Below are 27,289 nucleotides of genomic sequence, written 5' to 3' on the forward strand. Positions count from 1 at the left end.
CGGCCTATGCCACGGGCCGGCCCTGGGTCCGGCAACACCGATGCATCGGCGCATGCGTCGAGCTCATAGAGCAAAACCCTGTGCCGGTGCGCGTACCGCTTTTAGAAAGTCACGTGACCGATCATGAGCTGTTTCGGTCACGTGACCGATACGCCAACTGTGTCGCACTGACGCCTCCTCTGTGCCCTGTGAGCGGCTCTTTTCTACAGCCGGAGAAATAATAACTAAGAAGAGAAATCGTCTAAAATGTAATACGTCGGAAAAACTTTTTTTTTTTTTTTTTAATAAAAATGTGTAAAAAATAAAATTAAAACAATTCCCAGTCCACAATCATCCACAACACGTTCTCTTAGATTTCCATGTTATGATACATGTTCACATTATTTATTGACTGTATCTAAAAAAGATAAAAATATATTTTTATTTAAATGAAGATATGAAATAATCCTAAATGAAATACAATGACTTGGTTTATATTATTGTATATACTAGGGCAGGGGTCACCAACGCGGTGCCCGCGGTCACCAGGTAGCCCGTAAGGACCAGATCAGTCTGTTCTAAAAATAGCTCAAAGAGCAGCACTTACCAGTGAGCTGCCTCTATTTTTTAAATTGTATTTATTTACTAGCAAGCTGGTCTCGCTTTGCTCGACATTTTTAATTCTAAAAGAGACAAAACTCAAATAGAATTTGAAAATCCAAGAAAATATTTTAAAGACTTGGTCTTCACTTGGAATAAGCGGTAGAAAATGGATGGATGGATGGGTCTTCACTTGTTTAAATAAATTCATTTATTTTTTACTTTGCTTCTTATTACTTTTAGAAATACAATTTTAGAGAAAAAAATACAACCTTAAAAATGATTTTAGGATTTTTAAACAAATATACCTTTTTACCTTTTAAATTTCTTCCTCTTCTTTCCTGACAATTTAAATCAATGTTCAAGTAAATTTATTTATTTTTTATTGTAAAGAATAATAAATATTTTAGCTTCTGTTTTTTCGACGAAGAATATTTGTGAAATATTTCTTTAAACTTACTATGATTAAAATTCAAAAAAATTATTCTGGCAAATCTAGAAAATCTGTAGAATCAAATTTAAATCTTATTTCAAAGTATTTTGAATTTCTTTTAAAATTTTTGTTCTGGAAAATCTAGAAGAAATACTGATTTGTCTTTGTTAGAAATATAGCTTGGTCCAATTTGTTAAATATTCTAACAAAGTGCAGATTGGATTTTAACCAATTTAAAACATGTCATCAAAATTCTAAAATGTATCTTAATCAGGAAAAATTACTAATGATGTCCCATAAATTATTTTTTAAATTTTTTCAAAAAGATTCAAATAAGCTAATTTTTCTCTTCTTTTTGTCGGTTGAATTTTGAATTTTAAAGAGTCGAAATTGAAGATACACTATGTTTCAAAATTTTATTTTAATTTTTTTCTTGTTTTCTCCTCTTTTAAACCGTTCAATTAAGTGTTTTTTTCATCATTTATTCTCTACAAAAAACCTTCTGTAAAAGGAAAAAAAAAAATGTACGATGGAATGACAGACAGAAATACCCATTTTTTTATATATATAAATGTATTTATTTAGCTATTCTTGTTTAAATCACACTTACGTGTAACTTACAAATGACAATATATTTATTTATTTAAGTGTGTATCAAACTGGTAGCCCTTCGCATTAATCAGTACCCAAGAAGTAGTTTTTGGTTTCAAAAAGGTTGGTGACCCCTGTACTAGGGCATCAAATCAGTGTCAGTTGAGTCGGTCCATAGGTTGCCTGTAGGGATTTTTAATGTCCAGCAGATGTCAGTATTTAGTGACACAGTATCAATACAGTTTTGCAATGTGTCGAAACGCTTCATGACGCCTCATCAACCCATCACTAGCAAGAGATTTGGACCAGATGTGGCGTGAAGGTGAATACATGATTTATTTTAACACTATATATCAAAAGGAACAAACTAAAGGCGCGCACAAGGGCGGAAGTACAAAACTTGACTATAAACACAAAACTTGCACAAAGGCAGAAACTATGAACAATTAAACAAAACTTGCAAACTATGGCATGAATAAAGAAATCTTACTTGGACATGGCATGAAGTGCGCAGAGGTTAACCGAGTATGACAGGGGTATGAAGAGCATAAATGCGGGATGTCGCCAGGAAGACAAACTGAAAACAATGAACTTAAATACTACAGACATGATTAACGAAAACGGGTGCGTGACTCAAGACGTGAAACAGGTGCGTGACGTGACAGGTGAAAACTAATGGGTTGCTATGGTGACAAACAAGAGTGCACAATGAGTTCAAACGTGGAACAGGTGAAACTAATGGGTAAGGGAGTGAAAAGCCAGAAACTAAAGAGTCCAATAACTAAACAAAACAAAACATGACTAATACAAAACATTGTCACACAGACATGACAGTCTAGGAGTGCCCAAACTGTTTCCACTGAGGGCCACAGACTAATGCGGGGGCCATTTTGGTAGTTTTCTCCGTCAAAACAAGCACAATTAAAAAATGTTTTTAAAATAAGTACAAAATGCAATTTCGGTAGATATTTTGTGTGTATGCTGACGAGCCAAAGTCGTACTTAAATGCTAACAGTTAGCACACGGGCCAGATTGCGTAAAGTAACAAAAGAATGAGCTAAAAAAGCTAGCATGCTAACAGTACTGTGCTAACATGCTAACAATAGCATGCTTACAGTTAGCATTGGTAAAATACCAAAATATGACACTGGAGGTGAATAACTGCTAAATTAGCTACAAAAATCTAACATGCTAAAATACCTATAACATGAGTTAAGCACCAAATAAAATTGTTTAAAATGCTTAAGTACTAACTTTAGCGTGCATCAACAACCAAAATATGACTGGAGTGTATACCTACAAAATTAGCTTTAAAAAAAAAAAAGCTAGCAAACTAACATTCACATGCCAACAGGTATTATTCGTCGAGGAAGAATATATTTGAAGTGTATACTTGTAAAATTACCAAAGAAGCTAGCATGCTAATATTAGAAAGCTAACGTTAAGAAAATAGCAACTGGTCGTAAATGGCCCCGGGGCCACACTTTGGACAACCTCTGACCATCTCTTGTTGGTTAAAGATCGCCATAATAGTGAAGGTAAGCATGTTGTCAAGGACAAGTATTTAATTAGAGCAAGTACAAGTATTTAATTAGAGCAAGTACAAGTATTTAATTAAAGCGAGTACAAGTATTTAATTAGAGCGAGTACAAGTATTTAATTAGAGCGAGTACAAGTATTTAATTAGAGCAAGTACAAGTATTTAATTAGAGCGAGTACAAGTATCTAATTAGAGCAAGTACAAGTATTTAATTAGAGCGAGTACAAGTATTTAATTAGAGCGAGTACAAGTATTTAATTAGAGCAAGTATAAGTATTTAATTAGAGCAAGTACAAGTATTTAATTAGAGCAAGTACAAGTATTTAATTAGAGCGAGTACAAGTATTTAATTAGAGCAAGTACAAGTATTTAATTAGAGCGAGTACAAGGATTTAATTAGAGCGAGTACAAGTATTAATTAGAGCAAGTACAAGTATTTAATTAGAGCAAGTACAAGTATTAATTAGAGCAAGTACAAGTATTTAATTAGAGCGAGTACAAGTATTTAATTAGAGCAAGTACAAGTATTAAATTAGAGCAAGTACAAGTATTTAATTAGAGCAAGTACAAGTATTTAATTAGAGCGAGTACAAGTATTTAATTAGAGCGAGTACAAGTATTTAATTAGAGCGAGTACAAGTATTTAATTAGAGCGAGTACAAGTATTTAATTAGAGCGAGTACAAGTATTTAATTAGAGCGAGTACAAGTATTTAATTAGAGCGAGTACAAGTATTTAATCAGAGCGAGTACAAGTATTTAATCAGAGCGAGTACAAGTATTTAATCAGAGCAAGTACAAATATTTAATTAGAGCGAGTACAAGTATTTAATTAGAGCGAGTACAAGTATTTAATTAGAGCGAGTACAAGTATTTAATTAGAGCGAGTACAAGTATTTAATTAGAGCGAGTACAAGTATTTAATTAGAGCGAGTACATGTATTTAATTAGAGCGAGTACAAGTATTTAATTAGAGCGAGTACAAGTATTTAATTAGACTAAGTACAAGTATTTAATTAGAGCAAGTACAAGTATTTAATTAGAGCGAGTACAAGTATTTAATTAGAGCAAGTACAAGTATTTAATTAGAGCAAGTACAAGTATTTAATTAGAGCAAGTACAAGTATTTAATTAGAGCGAGTACAAGTATTTAATTAGAGCAAGTACAAGTATTTAATTAGAGCAAGTACAAGTATTTAATTAGAGCGAGTACAAGTATTTAATTAGAGCAAGTACAAGTATTTAATTAGAGCAAGTACAAGTATTTAATTAGAGCAAGTACAAGTATTTAATTAGAGCGAGTACAAGTATTTAATTAGAGCAAGTACAAGTATTTAATTAGAGCAAGTACAAGTATTTAATTAGAGCAAGTACAAGTATTTAATTAGAGCGAGTACAAGTATTTAATCAGAGCATTGGGTTCTTAACCTTTTTGACCTCAGGGACTTTTCCACCACAGAGGGGTCCGGGGCCCGCTCAAATATGAACAAAAGTAAATGTACATACAATTATGTTGTGCCTGAATAAATAAACACAATTCAAAATGAATGTTTCTTAAATTTCCTGTCAAGTGAAAGCGCAGCTTCACCACTTTAGTCGTCATTTTTGCGCTTAAGAATCTTGTCCGACTTTATCTGTTTGTTTGATATGGTCATTACTGCCACAAGTGGTGGAAAAGTGTACTACAACTGAATACCGCTGCGGCCCATAGCTGAGAAACGGCTATTTTTAGGGGGCCCTCCAGCGGCCCTATGGTTAAAGGGGAACATTATCACAATTTCAGAATGGTTAAAACCATTAAAAATCAGTTCCCAGTGGCTTATTATATTTTTCGAAGTTTTTTTCAAAATTTTACCCATCACGCAATACCCCTAAAAAAAGCTTCAAAGTGCCTGATTTTAACCATCGTTTCTCAACACCCGTCCATTTTCCTGTGACGTCACATAGTGATGCCAACACAAACAAACATGGCGGAAAGAACAGCAAGCTATAGCGACATTAGCTCGGATTCAGACTCGGATTTCAGCGGCTTAAGCGATTCAACAGATTACGCATGTATTGAAACGGATGGTTGTAGTGTGGAGGCAGGTAGCGAAAACCAAATTGAAGAAGAAACTGAAGCTATTGAGCCATATCGGTTTGAACCGTATGCAAGCGAAAAACCGAGGAAAACGACACGACAGCCAGTGACACGGGAGAAAGCGAGGACGAATTCGGCGATCGCCTTCTAACCAACGATTGGTATGTGTTTGTTTGGCATTAAAGGAAACTAACAACTATGAACTAGGTTTACAGCATATGAAATACATTTGGCAACAACATGCACTTTGAGAGTGCAGACAGCCCAATTTTCATCAATTAATATATTCTGTAGACATACCCTCATGTCAGCAGGCCAGGGAAGCTAGGGTGGATATTCTTCTCTTGATCATCTTCGGGACGGTGTGAGCCAAGACATCCAGGGGGTTTAGCTCGCTCGTCTGCGGGAACAAACTGCCGCCATTGCTCGCCGTGCTAGCGAGGTCCTTTGTCCCTGAATTGCTCACACACTCCGGCAGATTCAATGGGGGTCTGGCGCAGGGCCGGCCCGTGGCATAGGCCGTATAGGCAAATGCTAAGGGCGCCGTCCATCAGGGGGCGCCACGCAAGTGCCACAAATGTTGGAGAGAAAAAAAAAAAAAAAAAGAGAAAAAAAGGTGGTACTATTATTTCTAAATACAAAAAATAATCCCACGTTAATTAAAATGCAAAGTAAAGCCTATTTAATAGAAATATTATTTGTTACAACATCCCCCCCCCCCCCCCCGCACGGTGCGCCCCCTCCCTTCCCGTATCATGACTCTTTTTGGACGTCACCACATCAAAAAATCAACACAAGATGTCAAAACGGCCAAAACTGTCAGGTGCCCAGGGAAGAAATAAGAGAAAAGAAGAGGAGGAGGAACGAGAAAAGACAGAGGTAGCAGGTAGGTAACGTTAGCCTACATGAAATTATTTGTCTTTTACAGAATGTGATAGTAACCTGGCTTTTTAGCATTAAGCTAATGTTACATTAGTCGGCAATTGCTAATCAATAAATAGCTAGTTCTGTTTTAACGTCGGGTTAATATTGTGGAGGGGGCTAAATTGTTATGGAAAATAATAATGTAACGTTAGGTAATTACAGTACTCCCACCTTACATTCCTCAGGGACATTTGTATTAGATCTTTTAAGCAGGTGTTTTTTGTTTACATTGTTATTGCCTTCTGGTTAGCTAATGTTTGCCCTGCAGGTAATAGTCACTTTTCCACCCCTTTATATATCAGGTATAGTTGTAAGTAAAAAAAAAAGGTCAAAGACAAAGCTATTCGGTTTCTTGTACACTTCACTGCCGATGTGGGGGGGGGGCGCCACCTAAAATCTTGCCTAGAGCGCCAGATTGGTTAGGGCCGGGCCTGGTCTGGCGGCAGATTTCTTTGACTTTATGGTTGGAAATGCATCTGCTTTGAGTGTCGCAGGATATCCACACATTCTTGCCATCTCTGTCGTAGCATAGCTTTCGTCGGTAAAGTGTGCGGAACAAACGTCCAATTTCTTGCCACTTTGGCATCTTTGGGCCACTGGTGCAACTTGAATCCCGTCCCTGTTCGTGTTGTTACACCCTCCGACAACACACCGACGAAAGTGAGGAAATGGCGGATTGCTTCCCGATGTGACGTCACGTTGTGACGTCATCGCTCCGAGAATAATAGAAAGGCGTTTAATTCGCCAAAATTCACCCATTTAGAGTTCGGAAATCGGTTAAAAAAAGATATGGTCTTTTTCTGCAACATCAAGGTATATATTGACGCTTACATAGGTCTGCTGATAATGTTCCCCTTTAACACAAAAGAAAAAGATGCCTCGGGCTTGGGCTGGTCCCGTCTCCTCCCATCGTACACAATGGAATTTTCCAAGCCTTTGCTTGGTGCAACAAAAACAGCCTCTTGTCTGTTCATTGGGAACTCCGGGAACGGAAAGTTTTTTGATCATTTACATGCCATCTCTGTCGTAGCATAGCTTTCGTGGGTAAAGTGTGCGGAACAAACGTCCAATTTCTTGCCACTTTGGCATCTTTGGGCTACTGGTGCAACTTGAATCCGTCCCTGTTGGTGTTGTTACACCCTCCAACAACACACCGACGAGGCATGATGTCTCCAAGGTACGGAAAACAGTCGAAAAAACGGAAAATAACAGAGCTGATTTGACTCGGTGTTTGAGAAAATGGCGGATTGCTTCCCGATGTGACGTCACAATCCGAGAGCGAATATTAGAAAGGCGTTTAATTCGCCAAAATTCACCCATTTAGAGTTCGGAAATGGGTTAAAAAAATATATGGTCTTTTTTCTGCAACATCAAGGTATATATTGACGCTTACATAGGTCTGGTGATAATGTTCCAATTAGAGTACTCGTTACTAACAAACTGTAACGCCGTTATTCCTATCACTTGATAGTTAGTATTTGTTAGCTGGAGCCGAGGCGCTCACGTCCGTTTGACCCGGCAGGAGGAGAAGACGGTGGTGTTTGAGGTGCGAGCTCGCTTCCAAGTGTTTACGGGGCCAAAGCTGATCAACATGGACGCCCTGTACACCCGCATGGAAACCACCAAAGGTCTGAGAGATTTTTTCACCTTCACCAACATCCGCCTGCGACTCCTCCGCCCGGCGCTCGGCGGGACCTACGTCCAGCGGGACAACCTGCTCAAGTACTTCTACGCCATCTCCAACATAGACATACCCGCCAGGTCAGCCGAGTCTTCGCCGCCCTCACCCGCGCACACACCACGTCCGTCATGTTTGTCTGTTTCCATGGTAACAGGTGTCAATGTAACCTGCACGCGTCGAGTTGTTCACTGCGCGACGCCACACTCATGTGCGACTGTGAACACAACACCGGTGGACAGGACTGCGAGCGCTGCAATTCCGAGTTCACTCCCAGCAGTTGGAGGCCCGGAACCTTCCTGCCCCTGCCCAAGGGCATGGCCAACGCTTGTACGTAACATTTTATAACAGATCAATATATACAGGTAAAAGCCAGTAAATTAGAATATTTTGAAAAACGTGATTTATTTCAGTAATTGCATTCAAAAGGTGTAACTTGTACATTATATTTATTCATTGCACACAGACTGATGCATTCAAATGTTTATTTCATTTAATTTTGATGATTTGAAGTGGCAACAAATGAAAATCCCAAATTCCGTGTGTCACAAAATTAGAATATTACTTAAGGCTAATACAAAAAAGGGATTTTTAGAAATGTTGGCCAACTGAAAAGTATGAAAATGAAAAATATGAGCATGTACAATACTCAATACTTGGTTGGAGCTCCTTTTGCCTCAATTACTGCGTTAATGCGGCGTGGCATGGAGTCGATGAGTTTCTGGCACTGCTCAGGTGTTATGAGAGCCCAGGTTGCTCTGATAGTGGCCTTCAACTCTTCTGCGTTTTTGGGTCTGGCATTCTGCATCTTCCTTTTCACAATACCCCACAGATTTTCTATGGGGCTAAGGTCAGGGGAGTTGGCGGGCCAATTTAGAACAGAAATACCATGGTCCGTAAACCAGGCACGGGTAGATTTTGCGCTGTGTGCAGGCGCCAAGTCCTGTTGGAACTTGAAATCTCCATCTCCATAGAGCAGGTCAGCAGCAGGAAGCATGAAGTGCTCTAAAACTTGCTGGTAGACGGCTGCGTTGACCCTGGATCTCAGGAAACAGAGTGGACCGACACCAGCAGATGCCATGGCACCCCAAACCATCACCCAACCATGCAAATTTTGCATTTCCTTTGGAAATCGAGGTCCCAGAGTCTGGAGGAAGACAGGAGAGGCACAGGATCCACGTTGCCTGAAGTCTAGTGTAAAGTTTCCACCATCAGTGATGGTTTGGGGTGCCATGTCATCTGCTGGTGTCGGTCCACTCTGTTTCCTGAGATCCAGGGTCAACGCAGCCGTCTACCAGCAAGTTTTAGAGCACTTCATGCTTCCTGCTGCTGACCTGTAGATGGAGATTTCAAGTTCCAACAGGACTTGGCGCCTGCACACAGCGCAAAATCTACCCGTGCCTGGTTTACGGACCATGGTATTTCTGTTCTAAATTGGCCCGCCAACTCCCCTGACCTTAGACCCATAGAAAATCTGTGGGGTATTGTGAAAAGGAAGATGCGGAATGCCAGACCCAAAAACGCAGAAGAGTTGAAGGCCACTATCAGAGCAACCTGGGCTCTCATAACACCTGAGCAGTGCCAGAAACTCATCGACTCCATGCCACGCCGCATTAACGCAGTAATTGAGGCAAAAGGAGCTCCAACCAAGTATTGAGTATTGTACATGCTCATATTTTTCATTTTCATACTTTTCAGTTGGCCAACATTTCTAAAAATCCCTTTTTTGTATTAGCCTTAAGTAATATTCTAATTTTGTGACACACGGAATTTTGGATTTTCATTTGTTGCCACTTCAAATCATCAAAATTAAATGAAATAAACATTTGAATGCATCAGTCTGTGTGCAATGAATAAATATAATGTACAAGTTACACCTTTTGAATGCAATTACTGAAATAAATCAAGTTTTTCAAAATATTCTAATTTACTGGCTTTTACCTGTATATTTGTTTATTAAATGACATTTGATGTTTGCTTTTTAGGTGAAGCGGCACAGACAACAGCCAGTAGTAAGTATTTACATTTGTGAGCGTGTGTACGTTCTAGAAAGGGAGGTGGAGCTCATTATATTGTTGGAAGTGGGCGTGGCCAAGTGCATTAAGGGAGAAATCTTAAGTCAGTGACAGGTGGCGTGAGTCTGTGTTTAATCTGTGTTAGTCTGCTTAAAGATGTCACACACGCACACACAGGACTTCAAGTGTGATCTCATCTTACGTCCTACAAACATTTGTAACAATGACTGATCCAAATCAACAGTCTGGTATCTTGCGATGAGAAGACACAACAGGTCATTTAGCTGTTCTAAAGTACGCCCCAGGTCTCATGTATCTGGTTCTTTTGGAGGTTCCAAGAAATGTATAAGGTTATAAAAGATGTTCTGGTTCATATTTGGAGTTCTAAAGGATGTTTCAGGTCAAATGTGAAGTTCTAAAGGATGTTCCAGGTCATATGTGGAGTTTTAAAGGATGTTCCAGGTTGTGTAGGAGGTTCTAAAGGGAGTTCCAGGTCATATGTGGAGTTTTAAAGGATGTTCCAGGTTGTGTAGGAGGTTCTAAAGGGAGTTCCAGGTCATATGTGGAGTTTTAAAGGATGTTCCAGGTTGTGTAGGAGGTTTTAAAGGGAGTTCCAGGTCATATGTGGAGTTTTAAAGGATGTTCCAGGTTGTGTAGGAGGTTCTAAAGGGAGTTCCAGGTCATATGTGGAGTTTTAAAGGATGTTCCAGGTTGTGTAGGAGGTTTTAAAGGGAGTTCCAGGTCATATGTGGAGTTTTAAAGGATGTTCCAGGTTGTGTAGGAGGTTCTAAAGGGAGTTCCAGGTCATATGTGGAGTTTTAAAGGATGTTCCAGGTTGTGTATGAGGTTCTAAAGGGAGTTCCAGGTCATATGTGGAGTTTTAAAGGATGTTCCAGGTTGTGTAGGAGGTTCTAAAGGATGTTCCAGGTTGTGTAGGAGGTTCTAAAGGGAGTTCCAGGTCATATGTGGAGTTTTAAAGGATGTTCCAGGTTTTGTAGGAGGTTCTAAAGGGAGTTCCAGGTCATAGGTGGAGTTTTAAAGGATGTTCCAGGTTGTGTAGGAGGTTCTAAAGGGAGTTCCAGGTCATATGTGGAGTTTTAAAGGATGTTCCAGGTTGTGTAGGAGGTTCTAAAAGATGTTCCAGGTCATGTATTTGATTGTGTATAATATTCTAAAAGATGTCCACACTTAGGTGTATGTGGTTCTGAATGAGATTCCAGTTTGTTGTGGTTGTGTATAAGGTTCTAAATGATGTTCCAGGTCATGCATGAAGTTCTTAACTAAGGGTTGTTCTATATGTGGTTGTATATGAGGGATGTTCCAGGTCATGTTTGTGGTTCTAAAGGATGTTCCCAGTCATACATGTGGTTCTTTATGAAATTCCAAGAAATGTATAAGGTTTTAAAGGATATTGTAGTTCATCTTTGGAGTTCTCATTGATGTTTCAAGTCAAATGTGGAGTTCTAAAGGGTGTTCCAGGTCATATGTGGAGTTCTAAAGGATGTTCCAGGCTGTGTATAATATTCTAAAGGATGTCCACACTTATGTGTATGTGGTTCTGAATGAGATTCCAGTTTGTTGTGGTTGTGTATAAGGTTCTAATTGATGTTCCAAGTCATGCATGAGGTTGTATGTGAGGTTCCAATAGATTTTCCAGCTCAGGGGTTCTACAATAACTTCCAGACCATGTAGGATGTCCTAAAGAATGTTCCATGTGATGTATGAGCTTCTGAAGGATGTTCCAGATCATGTATGTGGTTCTAATGGATGTTCCAGATCATGTATGTGGATCTAATGGATGTTCCATGGTTAAGGGTTCTAAAAGATGTCCCAGACCATGCATAATGTTCTATAGCAGAGGTCCATCCATCCATCCATCTTCTTCCGCTTATCCGAGGTCGGGTCGCGGGGGCAGCAGCTTAAGCAGGGAAGCCCAGACTTCCCTCTCCCCAGCCATTTCGTCCAGCTCCTCCCGGGGGATCCCGAGGCGTTCCCAGGCCAGCCGGGAGAGATAGTCTTCCCAACGTGTCCTGGGTCTTCCCCGTGGCCTCCTACCGGTCGGACGTGCCCGAAACACCTTCCTAGGGAGGCGTTCGGGTGGCATCCTGACCAGATGCCCGAACCACCTCATCTGGCTCCTCTCGATGTGGAGGAGCAGCGGCTTTACTTTGAGCTCCCCCCGGATGACAGAGCTTCTCACCCTATCTCTAATTGAGAGCCCCGCCACTCGGCGGAGGAAACTAATTTCAGCCGCTTGTACCCGTGATCTTGTCCTTTCGGTCATGACCCAAAGCTCATGACCATAGGTGAGGATGGGAACGTAGATCGACCGGTAAATCGAGAGCTTTGCCTTCCGGCTCAGCTCCTTCTTCACCACAACGGATCGATACAACGTCCGCATTACTGAAGACGCCACACCGATCTGCCTGTCGATCTCACAATCCACTCCTCCCCCACTCGTGAACAAGACTCCGAGGTACTTGAACTCCTCCACTTGGGGCAAGATCTCCTCCCCAACCCGGAGATGGCACTCCACCCTTTTCCGGGAGAGAACCATGGACTCGGACTTGGAGGTGCTGATTCCCATCCCAGTCGCTTCACACTCGGCTGCGAACCGATCCAGTGAGAGCTGAAGATCTTGGCCGGAGGAAGCCATCAGGACCACATCATCTGCAAATAGCAGAGACCTAATCCTGCAGCCACCAAACCAGATACCCTCAACGCCCTGACTGCGCCTAGAAATTCTGTCCATAAAGGTTATGAACAGAATCGGTGACAAAGGGCAGCCTTGGCGGAGTCCAACCCTCACTGGAAACGTGTCCGACTTACTGCCGGCAATGCGGACCAGGCTCTTGACACTGATTATACAGGGAGCGAACTGCCACAATAAGACAGTCCGTTACCCCATACTCTCTGAGCACTCCCCACAGGACTTCCCGGGGTACACGGTCGAATGCCTTCTCCAAGTCCACAAAGCACATGTAGACTGGTTGGGCAAACTCCCATGCACCCTCAAGGACCCTGCCCAGAGTATAGAGCTGGTCCACAGTTCCACGACCAGGACGAAAACCGCACTGTTCCTCCTGAATCCGAGGTTCGACTATCCGGCGTAGCCTCCTCTCCAGTACACCTGAATAGACCTTACCGGGAAGGCTGAGACCTCCTCAATCCTATAGCAGAGGTGTCAAACTAATTTTAGTTCAGGGGCCGCATGGAAGAAAATCTATTCCCATGTGGGCCGGATGGGTAAAATCATGGCATGATAACATAAAAACACAACTATGACGACTTCAGATTGTTTTCCTTGTTTTACTTTGGCCCAAAATAGAACAAGAACATCACGAAAATGTACAAATCACAAATAGTTCTCTTGACAAAACACTTCAAGTTAGTTGAAAATTCTGAGGAAAAAAATGGTGCAGTTTGAAAAACACCATGAAGAACACAATGAATTTAGACTTCATCTCAGTATCTACAAAGCAGTTACACTTGAAGTCACAGCCCATCTAGGATTGACCAAAAAAACAAATAAAGCATAAATAAAAACTCTTCTACCTCATTTGTCATTTCCACATAATAATCCTGTGCTAACTCAACTAACCAGAAAGACTGAGGTAGAAACTGTTGAAGAGGGTTGAGTTACTCCCTGCCTTCGAGGCATCACTGTGCATCCATAGAACAATAAAAGCTGTGCGATGTGTCAACAATTTCAACAAAGCAAAAATAAAAACTTAAAAGAAGTGACAGTTTTGCAGTAAATCTCACACTGTTCACTTTCTCTAAATCTGCACAGACGACAATAATTGTCACAGAACTACATCAATGTGCAGTGTCTCATGAATTATTGTTTATTTTACTCCTGTTTGTTCTACATCATGTCGATAGGGAGGAGCCGCAGCCCCACGTTACTGTGTACCTCTTACTTGGTGTACCTCTTACTTGGTGTACTTGATCGCCCCGGTAGAGCTATTGCGACACCCAGTGGACACATTTAGAACAGACGTTTTTTCATTGAAAAATGCAGCTCAATTTTACACTTAGCAAACTCATCTCGCGGGCCGGATGTTTGACATCCTGTTCTAAAGGTCACGTACTAGCTTCGAAAGGATGTTCTAGATCAGGGGTGCCCACACTTTTTCAGCAGGCAAGCTACTGTTCAAATGACCAAGTGGAGGTGATCTACCTTGGCCACCTGCCTTGACTCACATATGAAGTTGAAGTGCCATCCCATTCCTAACCCATAGGGTTCTATATGACCTTTTGCAGCTATTACAGCTTCAACTCTTCTGGGAAGGCTGTCCACAAGGTTGCGGAGTGTGTTTATAGGAATTTTCCACCATTCTTCCAAAAGCGCATTGGTGATTTTTGTCGAGGAGGCCTGGCTCTGTCAGGCTTGGACGGAGGAAGGGACTCAGATGCAGAGAGGTGATTCCAAATAAAGCTTTTATTTTGAAATACTCTTTAAGCCTCCAGAGCCGAGTAAATTCAATTACTATGAATTACAAAAATACTATTGACAAAATGTTCCAAAAGGGAAAAACCGAAAATCACTCCAAAAAAAAGGAGGAATACAAAAATAAGGACGATATAATTAGCACCGTATCTGTTATCAAAAACTTTAACAAAAAACGCTCCAAACAGGAGGAAGAAAATAAAGACTATAAAACTTAACTACTCTAATCAATGTAAACAAAAAAATCACTCAACAAACTTTGAGGAAAAAATCTTTAAGGAAAAATAATAACTCACCACTGCGGTAGAAAAAGGTAGGATAACAAAAGTCGCTCTGAGGGAGGAAAAAAGTAAATTCAAAATTACAGCGTGGGATATTCTGGGAGCAAGGACGTAGACGTGAGACAAGGCAAGGCATGGACATGAACAGGGACATGGAACGCAAGACAGGCACGAAAGCTCGAGACAATCTGGCACAGAACAAGGGGAGGCTTGGGCTTATAAAGAACATGAGGGTAATGGGAAACAGGTGGAAACAATCAAGGGTCAGGAATGACGTCAGACTGGTGACACAAGAGGAAGGACCCGTGATCTGAAACAAGAGGAGTTGCTTTTCAAAATAAAACATGTAAATCACAAGACAGAAAAAACCAAGACAAGACTTCCCTCACCGCGGTGTGACAGGCTCTCAGTCTCCGTTCTAATTCATCCCAAAGGGGTTCTATCGGGTTCAGGTCAGGACTCTGTGCAGGCCAGTCAAGTTCATCCACAATGTCATCCATGTCTTTATGGATCATGTTTTGTGCACTGGTGCACAGTCATGTTGGAAGAATAAGGGGCCCGCTCCAAACTGTTCCCACAAGGTTGGGGAGCATGGAATTGTCCAAAATGTTTTGGTATCCTGGAGCATTCAAAGTTCCTTTCACTGGAACTAAGGGGCCAAGCCCAACTCCTGAAAAACAACCCCACACCATAATTCCTCCTCCGCCAAATTTCACACAGTCCGAAAACCCAGACTGGTCCATCAGATTGCCAGATGGAAAAGAGTGATTCATCACTCCAGAGAAGGCGTCTCCACCGCATTCCACGCTTTGCATTGGACTTGCTTAGATGCAGCTGCTTGGCCATGGAAACCCATTCCATGAAGCTCTCTGCGTACTGTACGTGGGCTAATTGGAAGGTCACACGAAGTTTGGAGCTCTGTAGCAACTGACTGTGCAGAAAGTCTTTGCACTATGCGCTTCAGCAGCCGCTGACCCCTCTCTATGTCAGTTTACGTGGCCTACCACTTTGTGGCTGACTTGCTGTTGTTCCCAAACTCTTCCATTTTCTGACAACAAAGCCGACAGTTGATTGTGGAATATTTAGGAGCGAGGAAATTTCACGACTGGATTTGTTGCACAGGTGGCATCCTATGACAGTTCCATGCTGGAAATCACTGAGAGCGGCCCAAAACAGTCCATGCCTAAGTGCTTGATTTTATACACTATATACTAAAGAAGGTTGCAGATCATGTATTAGGCTCTAAAGAGTTGTACCAGGTCATGTATGGGATAGTTTATAAGGTTCTAAAGGATGTCCACAGTAATGTATGTGGTTCTGAATGAGATTCCAGGTCATGTATAAGGTTCTCAAGGGTTGTTAAATATGTGGTTGTATATGAGGTTCTAAGGGATCTTTCAGGTCGTGTATTAGGTTCTGAAGGGTTGTTCCCAGTCATGTATGTGGTTGTGTATGAAGATCCAAAGGATGTTTACTGTCATTCATTAGGTTCTAAAGGATGTTACCAGGTCATGCACAAGGTTCTAAGTGTTCCAGGTCACATATATGTTTCAAAATGATATTTCATGAGGTTCAAATGTATAGTCTGGATAAATTGTAAGGTTTTATACAATGTTCTAAAGGAGGTTCCAGATCATGTATTAGGTTCTAAATGGTTGCTTCAGTTCCTGTATGTGGTTGTGTATATGGTTCTAAAAGAGGTCCCAGGTCTTGTATCTGGTTCAAAAGGATGTTCCCAGACATATATGTGGTTGTGCATAGGGTTCCAAATGAGGTCCTGGTCATGAATGTGGTTCTAAAGGATGTTCTCATTCATGTATGTAGTTTATGTGTTTATGAAGTTCGAAAGGATGTTCACGGTCATGCATGAGGTTCTAAAGGAAGTTACCAGGTCATGAGTGAGGTTCTAAGTGTTCCAGGTCACATATGTGTTTTAAAATGATATCCCAGGTTATGTAAGATATTGAAATGGATGGTCTCAATAATTTATAAGATTTTATATGAGATTCCAAAGGATGTTCAAGGTTCTAAAAGAAGTTTCGGGTTAATGTAAGAGGTTCTAAAAGATGTTCCAGGTCATGCGAGAGGTTGTGAAGGAGCTTTGGTGAAGTGTTTAATGTGGTGGTGAGTTTTAGCAAAAACAAGTTTCAACTTGAGGTTGTACTTTTGCAAAAAGCTGTAGTTTCTCGTTGAAAACCCAACATGAACTCTTAGTGTTTATCGTACAGAAAAAAACATCTAGTTTTATTTTTCTGTTTGGAATTGTGTGTATTTTATCTTGTTTTTTTGTGTGTTTTATTTGTGCATTTTGCAGAAAAGACAAATTGACTAAAAAGACGCACATGTTCTTCTCTGACAGCGGCTGATGACTCAAACTCTGATAGAACTTCTGCTTCATCACGTGGAATCACTGACGCTTCTACTACTGTTACTGTCGTCATGACTGATACTTGGACTACTGACACCACTGACACTGCTTCTACTTCTACTATTACTGATGAGGACACTATTGATACTTTGATGACTTCTACTATTACTGCTGCGGACACTACTGATACTTCGATGACTTCTACTATGACTGCTGCGGACACTACTGATACTTTAATGACTTCTATTATTACCAAGATATACACTACTGATATTTTAATGACTTCTACAAGTATCCCTACGGACGCTACTAATACTTTAATTACCGCTGAGGACACAACTGACACTTTAAAGATTTCTACTGTTGCCAACAAGGACACTACTGATACTTTGATGACTTCTACTAGTGACATGTTTTCTAGCTGGACTACAGGTGATTCTACTTCAAATGCTTACAATTCTATGACTGACAGTCCTATTATTGACAGTTCTTCAACTGACGCTAGCACTATGATGACAAAGGAGGGAAGTACTACAACAAAGTCTTCTAGCTCTAGCTTGCAGACTACATTTCTTGTGGACTCTGATAATTCAAAGTCAGCGACTACTTTGGAAGTTTCTGGTGACTTTGCTTCTTGGACAACCGGGGGCGCACCTCCTGTCATTAGTGCTGTCAGTAGTACAGTTAGCACCCCAGGTCTTGATAGGCTTTTTGACCTTGGCAGTGTCGCAGGACTGAGGACAGACAATCCATTTTCTATTCTAGCAGAAACCCTGGCTCTAAGGACCACGATCGGTACCTCCGGTACCACAAACAGCAACACCAGTCCAAAGAGCAGTACTGACTCTGAGGTCATTTCTGACCAAGTGACTTCCCCTAACTCCAACTTGTCACCGCAAAGCACAGACTTTGTCCCCTCAGAGACTGGTACATCCAGCATCGTACGTACAGTTCTACGTTCTAGTGGAGCTCCACCAGTCACGACATTGGCATGGGAAGTAACTAAGTCTGATAACATGGTTCTCTCTGGAGATATTGCAACTACTGAATTATCTTCTCCTGATGGAGATGCTCCACCTACTTCTGATGTTCCAACTTTTAACGGACCTCCTCCTGATGGATATCTTCCTGATGACCTGCTCCCCATTGAAGCTCCTGATGTTTCTCTTGCTAATGTACCTCCTGCTGTTGCTCCTTCTCCTGATGGGTTCCTTCCTGATGGACCCGCTGATGTACCCTCCACCAATGAAACACTTCTTAAGTTACCAACGCCTGATTCAGCCTCTCTTAATGTCACCCGTGATACTCAGTCCACCAAGATAAATGGTCCACCTGAAAGACCTACCACCATGCAACCTCCTAGTGAGAATGAAACACCGCTTGAAGGAGATACTCGTGATGAAATTGCTGTTGGCAGATCTCCTGAAGAAAATTCCCCTTCTGATATTTCTCCTTCTGCTAGACTCCCATCTGAAGTATCTCCTCTTGAAGTGCTCCCCCAAGCTCCTGATGTACCTATGAACATATCTACTTTTAAATTTGGAGAAGTTGCACAGGTTGGTCCAGATTGGTCTGAGCCGGCTGGTGACCTGGCTCCAGTCGACTTCACCTTCCCTTTTCCAGAGGAACTGGATTTGACTGGCCCTGATACACCTCCTGGAACAGAGGATTCCGATCCAAATCCTGCTTCTGAGTCAGTTGACAGTAGCTCGGATTCAGACTTAGCAGAAGGAGAAACAAGTCAAACAGATAAGGGAAGACCTGGGTTGCCTGGACCAGACTCTTTGGAAATAAATCCTGAAGCTCCTGAGTTGGCTCCCAGCCCTGATTCTCCTCCAACAGTCAATGAACCAAGATTAGATTCTTCACCAGGTCAGAAGAAAGAAGATCTGGGTTCAAGCCCTGATTCTCCTCCAACTGTGACTGAACAAAGATTAAATTCTTCACCAGGTCAGAAGAAAGAAGAGCTTGATCCCAGCCCTGATTCTCCTCCAACAGTCAATGAACCAAGATTAGATTCTTCACCAGGTCCGAAGAAAGAAGAGCTTGATCCCAGCCCTGATTCTCCTCCAACAGTCAATGAATCAAGATTAGATTCTTCACCAGGTCAGAAGAAAGAAGAGCTGGGTTCAAGCCCTGATTCTCCTCCAACAGTCGATGAACCAAGATTAGATTCTTCACCAGGTCAGAAGAAAGAAGAGCTTGATCCCAGCCCTGATTCTCCTCCAACAGTCAATGAACCAAGATTAGATTCTTCACCAGGTCAGAAGAAAGAAGAGCTTGATCCCAGCCCTGATTCTTCTCCAACAGTCAATGAACCAAGATTAGATTCTTCACCAGGTCAGAAGAAAGAAGAGCTGGGTTCAAGCCCTGATTCTCCTCCAACAGTCAATGAACCAAAATTAGATTCTTCACCAGATCAAAAGAAGGAAGAAGACAAAGACAAACGGAGGACAGAGGAGCAAACAGACAAAAAAGGTGACACATTATTTACATAAAGTTATTTTCCTGAGACATACCATGAAATGTCATCACGATGAGTGGACAGACTGGATTCATTCTTTTAACAGCTGCCGAGTCCAAACGCAAAGGAGCTTCAAAGAAAAAAGAGAAAGATGAAAAAGAATATGAGAAAAAAGGTAACACAAAACGTAGCATTAGCATGAGTTATAGAAATAGCAGTCCTGCTGACACATCGCCATGGTTACCATCTTGTTTTGCGTCTCAAGCGACTCAAAAGATTCTGATTCCGGGAGGACCAAAGACCAGTCAACTGTCCAAAATTGCCTATGTCACCTTCCAGGGTAAGACCGTCATCACCCTTTCCAACCACAACTCCTCCCCTTCGACAATTAGACCCCTCCCCAGTGGTTCTGACCCCCTAGAAAGATGTCACGACAAGGTCCTAAGTTGTGTGTAGTGGTTCACGTTACTGATTGCCAGCTAATCAGGAGGTTAATGAGTTAGCAAACGTGTTAGCGTCGTTGCTGATGCCGTGTGTGTGTGTGTGTGTGCCAGACTGCGAGTGTAACGCACACTCCAACCGCTGCAGCTTCATCGACTTCCTGAACGTGGTGACGTGCGTGAGCTGTAAACACAACACGCGAGGAAACAGGTGCCAGTACTGTCGACTGGGTTACTACAGAAACGCATCGCTGGCTCTGGAGGACCAGAACGTGTGTGTGGGTCAGTACCAAACACTCAGCGTTCAGAGGTGGGGGCGGGGCTTGCGGATCTAACATTTGTGTCATGGTCAGAGTGCGAGTGCGACGCCAGTGGCAGCTTGTCTCCACACTGCTCTCAGTCGGGATCGTGCCAGTGCAAAGACGGCGCCGCCGGGAGGCGCTGCGACTCTTGTCTGCCCGGGTACACGCGGAGAGGGGCCGGAGTTGGATGCACAGGTAGGTGCGGAAGGGGGAGGGGCCTAATTCACATCGCAATTAATACCAATCAACCCTAAACAGTCAACGTATGCGACGAGACTCGGACCTGCCAGAACGCCGGGACCTGCGTGGACTTTGTGCGCTGCGAGTGCACCAAAGACTTTGAAGGTAAACACGCACACGATGATGGTGGAGCGACGGCGCGGTGGTGACGTGGTGTGACCGCACGCAGGTACGTACTGTGAGCAGAACGTCTGCTTGAAGAAGAACACTTGCCTCGGCGACGACGGGAGCTCCGCCTCGCCCGCGACCTCACGGCTCATGGTGCTGAGCCTCGGCCTGCTGGTCTTTGCCTTTTCATGACCCGCCCACCGTTGAGGATGTAGTAACCCGGCGATGCTGCGTAACCACGGTTACAGGAACGTAAGTTGACTGCAGAGGTGATAAGAAAAACAAACAAACAATAAAATATGAACGGGTCTCTTAGTCATTGTGTTGGGAACAAGGGTTGTCGAATGTGTGTATTTATGCATGATGTGTCTACCGCCATATTTATTGATCGGCCCAGCCCTATGGGTGTACAGGTAAGTGGCAATAATGATAGTATTACTGTTTTAAATTAAAATGATCGAAAAACTGTGATTGATAACTGCCCTTTAATAAACTCACAGACTGACTGGCGCCAGCTGGCTAGCTTAAATGCTAACATGAAAACAAGAGACATTAATGACGTTCCCCAATCTAAACTTGTAGAGACACATTGCTGTCTGAGCAAGTAAGATATTAAATTGTGCACATTGTGTTACGTACGGCGGGGGAAGGAGACGGCGCAACGGCAGGAATCAGTTCAATAGGTTTATTGAAGCGTTGGGGTGTGTATGCTACTCTATGTGGATGGCGCAAGACGATGTGAGGAATTAACAATGTGAATGTTACCAGAGGTTGTTGTGTGTGCGTGTTGGATGAGTCCTTCGACAGACCAGAGGGGCAAGGCAAGAAGACAGTCCATGGGCAAGCGAGAGGTCGGGGGCTGGAGAGAGGCGACGATGTCCGTGTTCAAGCAGGGGTCGAGGATCGAGAAAGCAGTCCAAAGTCCGGTCGATCACGGGAAAGAGAGGGAACACTGCGGGGAACACAGAGGACATAGGACGAGGGCAGAGGAAAAGCACAGAGAGAGCAAGTACGCGAAGGGAAGCCAGAGACGGGATGCTTACTACAGGGAGTAAACTACGTTCCGGCACTGCATCTTCGGGTTCGGGGGCTGGAGAGAGGCGACGATGTCCGTGTTCAAGCAGGGGTCGAGGATCGATAAAGCAGTCCAAAGTCCGGTCGATCACGGGAAAGAGAGGGAACACTGCGGGGAACACAGAGGACATAGGACGAGGGCAGAGGGAAAGCACAGAGAGAGCAAGTACGCGAAGGGAAGCCAGGGACGGGATGCTTACTACAGGGAGTGAACTACGTTCCGGCACTGCATCTTCGGGTTCGGGGGCTGGAGAGAGGCGACGATGTCCGTGTTCAAGCAGGGGTCGAGGATCGAGAAAGCAGTCCAAAGTCCGGTCGATCACGGGAAAGAGAGGGAACACTGCGGGGAACACAGAGGACATAGGACGAGGGCAGAGGAAAAGCACAGAGAGAGCAAGTACGCGAAGGGAAGCCAGAGAGGAATGCTTACTACAGGGAGTGAACTACGTTCCGGCACTGCATCTTCGGGTTCGTTGGTCTTTATGCTGTCTGCCCTCATCAGACCCAGGTGCACTGATTGATGATGGCCTGCAGCCGTGCAGGTGCGTGGCCGCGATGCGGGCATAGCGAGCAGGGGTGTGTCCCGGCGCGCTTCTGGGATTGCGCATGCGCCGTGACACATTGAACCTAAAGGCTGCGCTCTCTTAAAACAGTGATAGTTCTATACACGGAGAAACGAAGGCGGACTTGTATGGTGCGTTCAAGAATCGCTGGACAGCGTAGGACACAACACCCGGCAGAAATAATAATATTAGATTTGATTTGCGACACACTTGTCAGTGAAAATAAATCTTAAAGTGCTACGGTACAAACTAGACATCGACTGATATGAGTTTTTCAGGGCCAACACAGATTATGTCATGACTTGGTCCTGGGGTTTAGTTTTTCTCGAAGGCAACGGAAAGTTGGCTCGGCCGAGACGGGAATGCAGGTACATTTTTATTTAAACATTGGCATGGACAAAAAGGAGCAGCGTGAACGATGGACATGAAAAAAGAGTCAGAAATGTGCAGAAGCATAAATGTGGAGATGTCACCAGCAAGACAAACTGAAAACACTGAACTTAAATACTACAGACATGATTAACGAAAACAGGTGTGTGACTCAAAACGTGAAACAGGTGCCTGACGTGACAGGTGAAAACTAATGGGTTGCTATGGTGATAAACAAGAGTGCACAATGAGTCCAAACGTGGAACAGGTGAAACTAATGGGTAATCATGGAAACAAGACAAGGGAGTGAAAAGCCAGAAACTAAAGAGTCCAATAACTAAACTAAACATGACTAAGACAAAACATGATTACACAGACATGACAGATTATTAGAAGTCAAGGAGGCCGATCAACGATATTTGGAGATTTTATTAATTTGCAGGAAAAGTTATTTAAACATGGATTGTTGTTTTCAGTAAACAATTGGACAAGGCTTTAAGTTGTTTTTCTTTAACATATTTTTAGGAAAGGTCGAAGCAGGTTAGCATCAAAACTATCAGGGGATTTCACAAACACTTTTATTACGTGTCTAAGACGGACCTGGGCAAAATGTGTCCCGTTATGATTTTCAATCCGGCCCGCCGAACGTTCGACATCATTTTTTTTTACATCTTTGACATCAAAACTGTCGCCGCCATTATGATGTGCAGTGCTGTTTTGAAATGACCGGAAGTCTTGAACTATACAAAGTATTTCAATGGTCGAAATGTGCGCTTTTGGGTGTTAGAGGAGTTATTACAGTAATCTAGGTCACAGCAGCTCAGACCTGGAACAAAGCAGAGTGGGCGTGGCTTGTTTTCAGAGCAGCCAGCCCCAAACACACGTGTCAGACACAGATGTGGAAGCAGATTATTACGTGATAATATATCATATTGTAGGTGTTTATTACCCTTTGCCTTCATATTTTGCTGTTTGTTACATTTTTGTTGTGTTTTGCTTGATTGTAAAAGACACACAACTATGGAGGAGCTGGTCTCAGAAATAAAATATGTTGTTAATATTCAGTGTTTTATTCTTCATAGTTAATATTGTGGATGAGATCCGCCCGGAGTTCCTTAAAGCTCTGGATGCTGTGGGGTTGTCTTGGTTGACAAGACTCTGCAGCATCGCGTGGACATCGGGGGCGGTACCTCTGGATTGGCAGACCGGGGTGGTGGTTCCTCTCTTTAAGAAGGGGAACCGGAGGGTGTGTTCTAACTATGGTGGGATCACACTCCTCAGCCTTCCCGGTAAGGTCTATTCAGGTGTACTGGAGAGGAGGCTACGCCGGATAGTCCAACCTCGGATTCAGGAGGAACAGTGTGGTTTTCGTCCTGGTCGTGGAACTGTGGACCAGCTCTATACTCTCGGCAGGGTCCTTGAGGGTGCATGGGAGTTTGCCCAACCAGTCTACATGTGCTTTGTGGACTTGGAGAAGGCATTCGACCGTGTCCCTAGGGGAAGTCCTGTGGGGAGTGCTCAGAGAGTATGGGGTATCGAACTGTCTGATTTCGGCGGTTCGCTCCCTGTATGATCAGTGTCAGAGCTTGGTCCGCATTGCCGGCAGTAAGTCGGACACGTTTCCAGTGAGGGTTGGACTCCGCCAAGGCTGCCCTTTGTCTCCGATTCTGTTCATAACTTTTATGGACAGAATTCTAGGCGCAGTCAAGGCGTTGAGGGGATCCGGTTTGGTGGCTGCAGGATTAGGTCTCTGCTTTTTGCAGATGATGTGGTCCTGATGGCTTCATCTGGCCAGGATCTTCAGCTCTCGCTGGATCGGTTCGCAGCCGAGTGTGAAGCGACTGGGATGAGAATCAGCACCTCCAAGTCCGAGTCCATGGTTCTCGCCGGGAAAAGGGTGGAGTGCCATCTCCGGGTTGGGGAGGAGACCCTGCCCCAAGTGGAGGAGTTCAAGTACCTCGGAGTCTTGTTCACGAGTGAGGGAAGAGTGGATCGTGAGATCGACAGGCGGATCGGTGCGGTGTCTTCAGTAATGCGGACGCTGTATCGATCCGTTGTGGTGAAGAAGGAGCTGAGCCGGAAGGCAAAGCTCTCAATTTACCGGTCGATCTACGTTCCCATCCTCACCTATGGTCATGAGCTTTGGGTTATGACCGAAAGGACAAGATCACGGGTACAAGCGGCCGAAATGAGTTTCCTCCGCCGGGTGGCGGGGCTCTCCCTTAGAGATAGGGTGAGAAGCTCTGTCATCCGGGGGGAGCTCAAAGTAAAGCCGCTGCTCCTCCACATGGAGAGGAGCCAGATGAGGTGGTTCGGGCATCTGGTCAGGATGCCACCCGATCGCCTCCCTCGGGAGGTGTTTAGGGCACGTCCGACCGGTAGGAGACCCAGGACACGTTGGGAAGACTATGTCTCCCGGCTGGCCTGGGAACGCCTCGGGATCCCCCGGGAGGAGCTGGACGAAGTGGCTGGGGAGAGGGAAGTCTGGGCTTCCCTGCTTAGGCTGCTGCCCCCGCGACCCGACCTCGGATAAGCGGAAGAAGATGGATGGATGGATGGATGGAATGTGGCCACCAAGGTCAAAATATTTGCCCAGCTCTGCTCTAAGAGGAGCATCAACATTTACATGGGAAAACTGGTTAAAATATGACATTTCTTTACATCACAATAACTCACCATCTACTCAATTTTATACAATTTGGGGATGTTATGTTTCCCGAAATATCGCGAACATTTAAAACAATCAATCGTGGCCTCCTTCACGTAGATTGTAGATGAGACATTTTTCAAGACGGCCGACATCACTTCTTCCTGGATTTTACAGAAAGTATGAGAATGTGTGAGCTGCTGCCTGCTCTTCGTGACTTATATAATAATATCCTAGTTGTCACGATATTCACACAAAGTTTCTGGCGGAGATATCCCTTCTTGCTCAAACCAATATTTAAAACAATAAAAGCATAGCCATTAAAACAGGTAAAGCACTATAAGACTAAAACGCAATCAGTGCATGTTAATTATTTTGGTCAAAAGATGTCACAGTGTGTAGAAGTACTTTTTGAGCACATTCAACAATACCGCGATAATAATGATAACTGTGATAATTCTGGTGACAGTAAATGAGATATGAAATTTTAATTTTGTTACTTCCCAGTGCGGTGACGCAAACGATCCCGGACGAGCCCCCAAATTGTTGCGTTTTGGACCAGTTGTTCCTCCCAGGGAATTCAGGTCGCAGGTCGCTCCCAAGCTCTTTACGACACTTAAAGCTGAGTAGAAAAACCACCAGAGACAGAATAGGTATTTTGTAATATATTTGCAAAGCTTTGTAAATATACTGAGACCAGTCCAGCATAGAACATTCAATCGCGCTGCCAAGATGGTCTGCCCCCCCCCCCCCCCCCCCCCCAATGAAAAACCCTCTCCTCTATCAAGTCTCTCTCCCTCCCACCCTCGCAGTCTTGTCCCTCCAGCCCAAACACATGCCCATTGTCCTCCGCACCTGGACATAAGAATAGATAAGAGGAAGGAGTATCTCTCTTTCTTACATTCCACACTCAAGGTTAGCACACAGTATTTGCAGACAACCAAAAGACCACAATTGGAAGAAAAACACTAGCTGTTTTGTAATATGATTATGAAATTAAAGAAGTAACACTTAAATACGGCTATATGTAAATATCTGCCTCCGACAAAACAAATTCAGTTGTTTACAGCATGGAAGTTGACCAGCTTTTCCTCCCAGGGAATTAAAGTCACTGGTCAATCCCAAGTTCTTTCAATGACATATATGCTGAGTAAAAGAAGGACCATCAAGACAGAATAGGAATATTATCAAGTTTTACTAAAGCTTCAGGAGACCAGCCCAGACCAATACATCTCAAATTGGTCTAACATTCAAACGGAAAAAAAAAATACTTCTTGAAAAGGAAAGCAGTCCCCCCCTTTCCCCAACACTGATAAGGCAAGAAGGGGGATGTATCCTCTTCACATTCCAAAGTCTAAAACACTAAACAGACCTCTGCAGACAAAGAGAACTGGTATACAGAGTATACAATGGAAAAGTACTATATATTCCAAACATGACTATGAATAAAGAAAGAAGTCTTAAACATATATGCATTCTCCACAAAGTACAGACACTACTACTGTTACTAGCATGTCATTGATGTATAAAAATATACTTTATATATATTATTATGCTTATCGTTTTTCTAAGATGGCACATGCGTAGTGGCTGCTGGTTGCAGGAGTGCCACTGCTGGGCTCGTGGGCAGCCTAGGACGGAGTCGGCTCTCTTGGTTGCTTTGTTGGGTGTGTTCCTGTGCCGTGCAAGCCCCCGCCCCAGCAGAGGATGGCGTAGAGCAGTGCAGAGACCACCGTGGTCTATGTAGGTGTTGAAATGGTGTTTGTGTTTTCTCTATGCATGGTGCAATAATACCTATTATTATTTGCAATTTTTTGGGGGGGGGTTTCAATGTGTTTTACATTTGTAGCTGTATGAAGTAATGGCATCGCTGAAATTGCGTCAGCTCGGGTTTTTTTTAAATGTCATTTGTGTTCTTTGATGTTATCCATCTTGTTTTCACGTTTTAACCTTCATTTTTGTGGCGTTTTTCTATCTGCACTGCAACCACATCTACATTGTGGTATAAATAAAGTATATCCTGTATTATGTCAAAGTGTGTCTGTTGACATTTTGATCACATCAAACATTTCTCTGTAACACAATATTGTTATTATAGTGTACCAAATGTACATGTAAATACAAAAGCCAAAAGCAGTGAA

The 27,289-nt window shown here is 43.1% G+C and overlaps 1 protein-coding gene across 3 annotated transcripts in view; it reads left to right on the forward strand.

The window, feature by feature from the left end:
• Nucleotides 1-27,289, forward strand: part of ntng2a (netrin g2a) — a 32,553-nt gene extending 5,264 nt beyond the window's left edge. Inside the window, exons 5-14 of one of the 3 annotated variants that reach the window (XR_012051013.1) lie at nucleotides 7,669-7,907; nucleotides 7,982-8,154; nucleotides 9,810-9,836; nucleotides 17,707-19,419; nucleotides 19,512-19,745; nucleotides 19,960-20,127; nucleotides 20,199-20,342; nucleotides 20,406-20,492; nucleotides 20,557-20,747; nucleotides 26,721-27,289. Coding sequence is in view for 2 of the 3 variants with exons in the window: in XM_072915316.1 (XP_072771417.1) it covers nucleotides 7,669-7,907; nucleotides 7,982-8,154; nucleotides 9,810-9,836; nucleotides 17,707-19,419; nucleotides 19,512-19,745; nucleotides 19,960-20,127; nucleotides 20,199-20,342; nucleotides 20,406-20,492; nucleotides 20,557-20,687 (2,916 nt within the window). In the remaining variant the exon portion in view is untranslated. Of the gene's footprint in view, nucleotides 1-7,668; nucleotides 7,908-7,981; nucleotides 8,155-9,809; nucleotides 9,837-17,706; nucleotides 19,420-19,511; nucleotides 19,746-19,959; nucleotides 20,128-20,198; nucleotides 20,343-20,405; nucleotides 20,493-20,556; nucleotides 22,421-26,720 lie in introns of those variants that run through there. The other 2 variants (XM_072915316.1, XM_072915317.1) reach the window with 2 other exon arrangements.

This window comes from Nerophis lumbriciformis, linkage group LG20 (assembly GCF_033978685.3).
Source record: "Nerophis lumbriciformis linkage group LG20, RoL_Nlum_v2.1, whole genome shotgun sequence".
Taxonomy (NCBI): Eukaryota; Metazoa; Chordata; class Actinopteri; order Syngnathiformes; family Syngnathidae; genus Nerophis; species Nerophis lumbriciformis.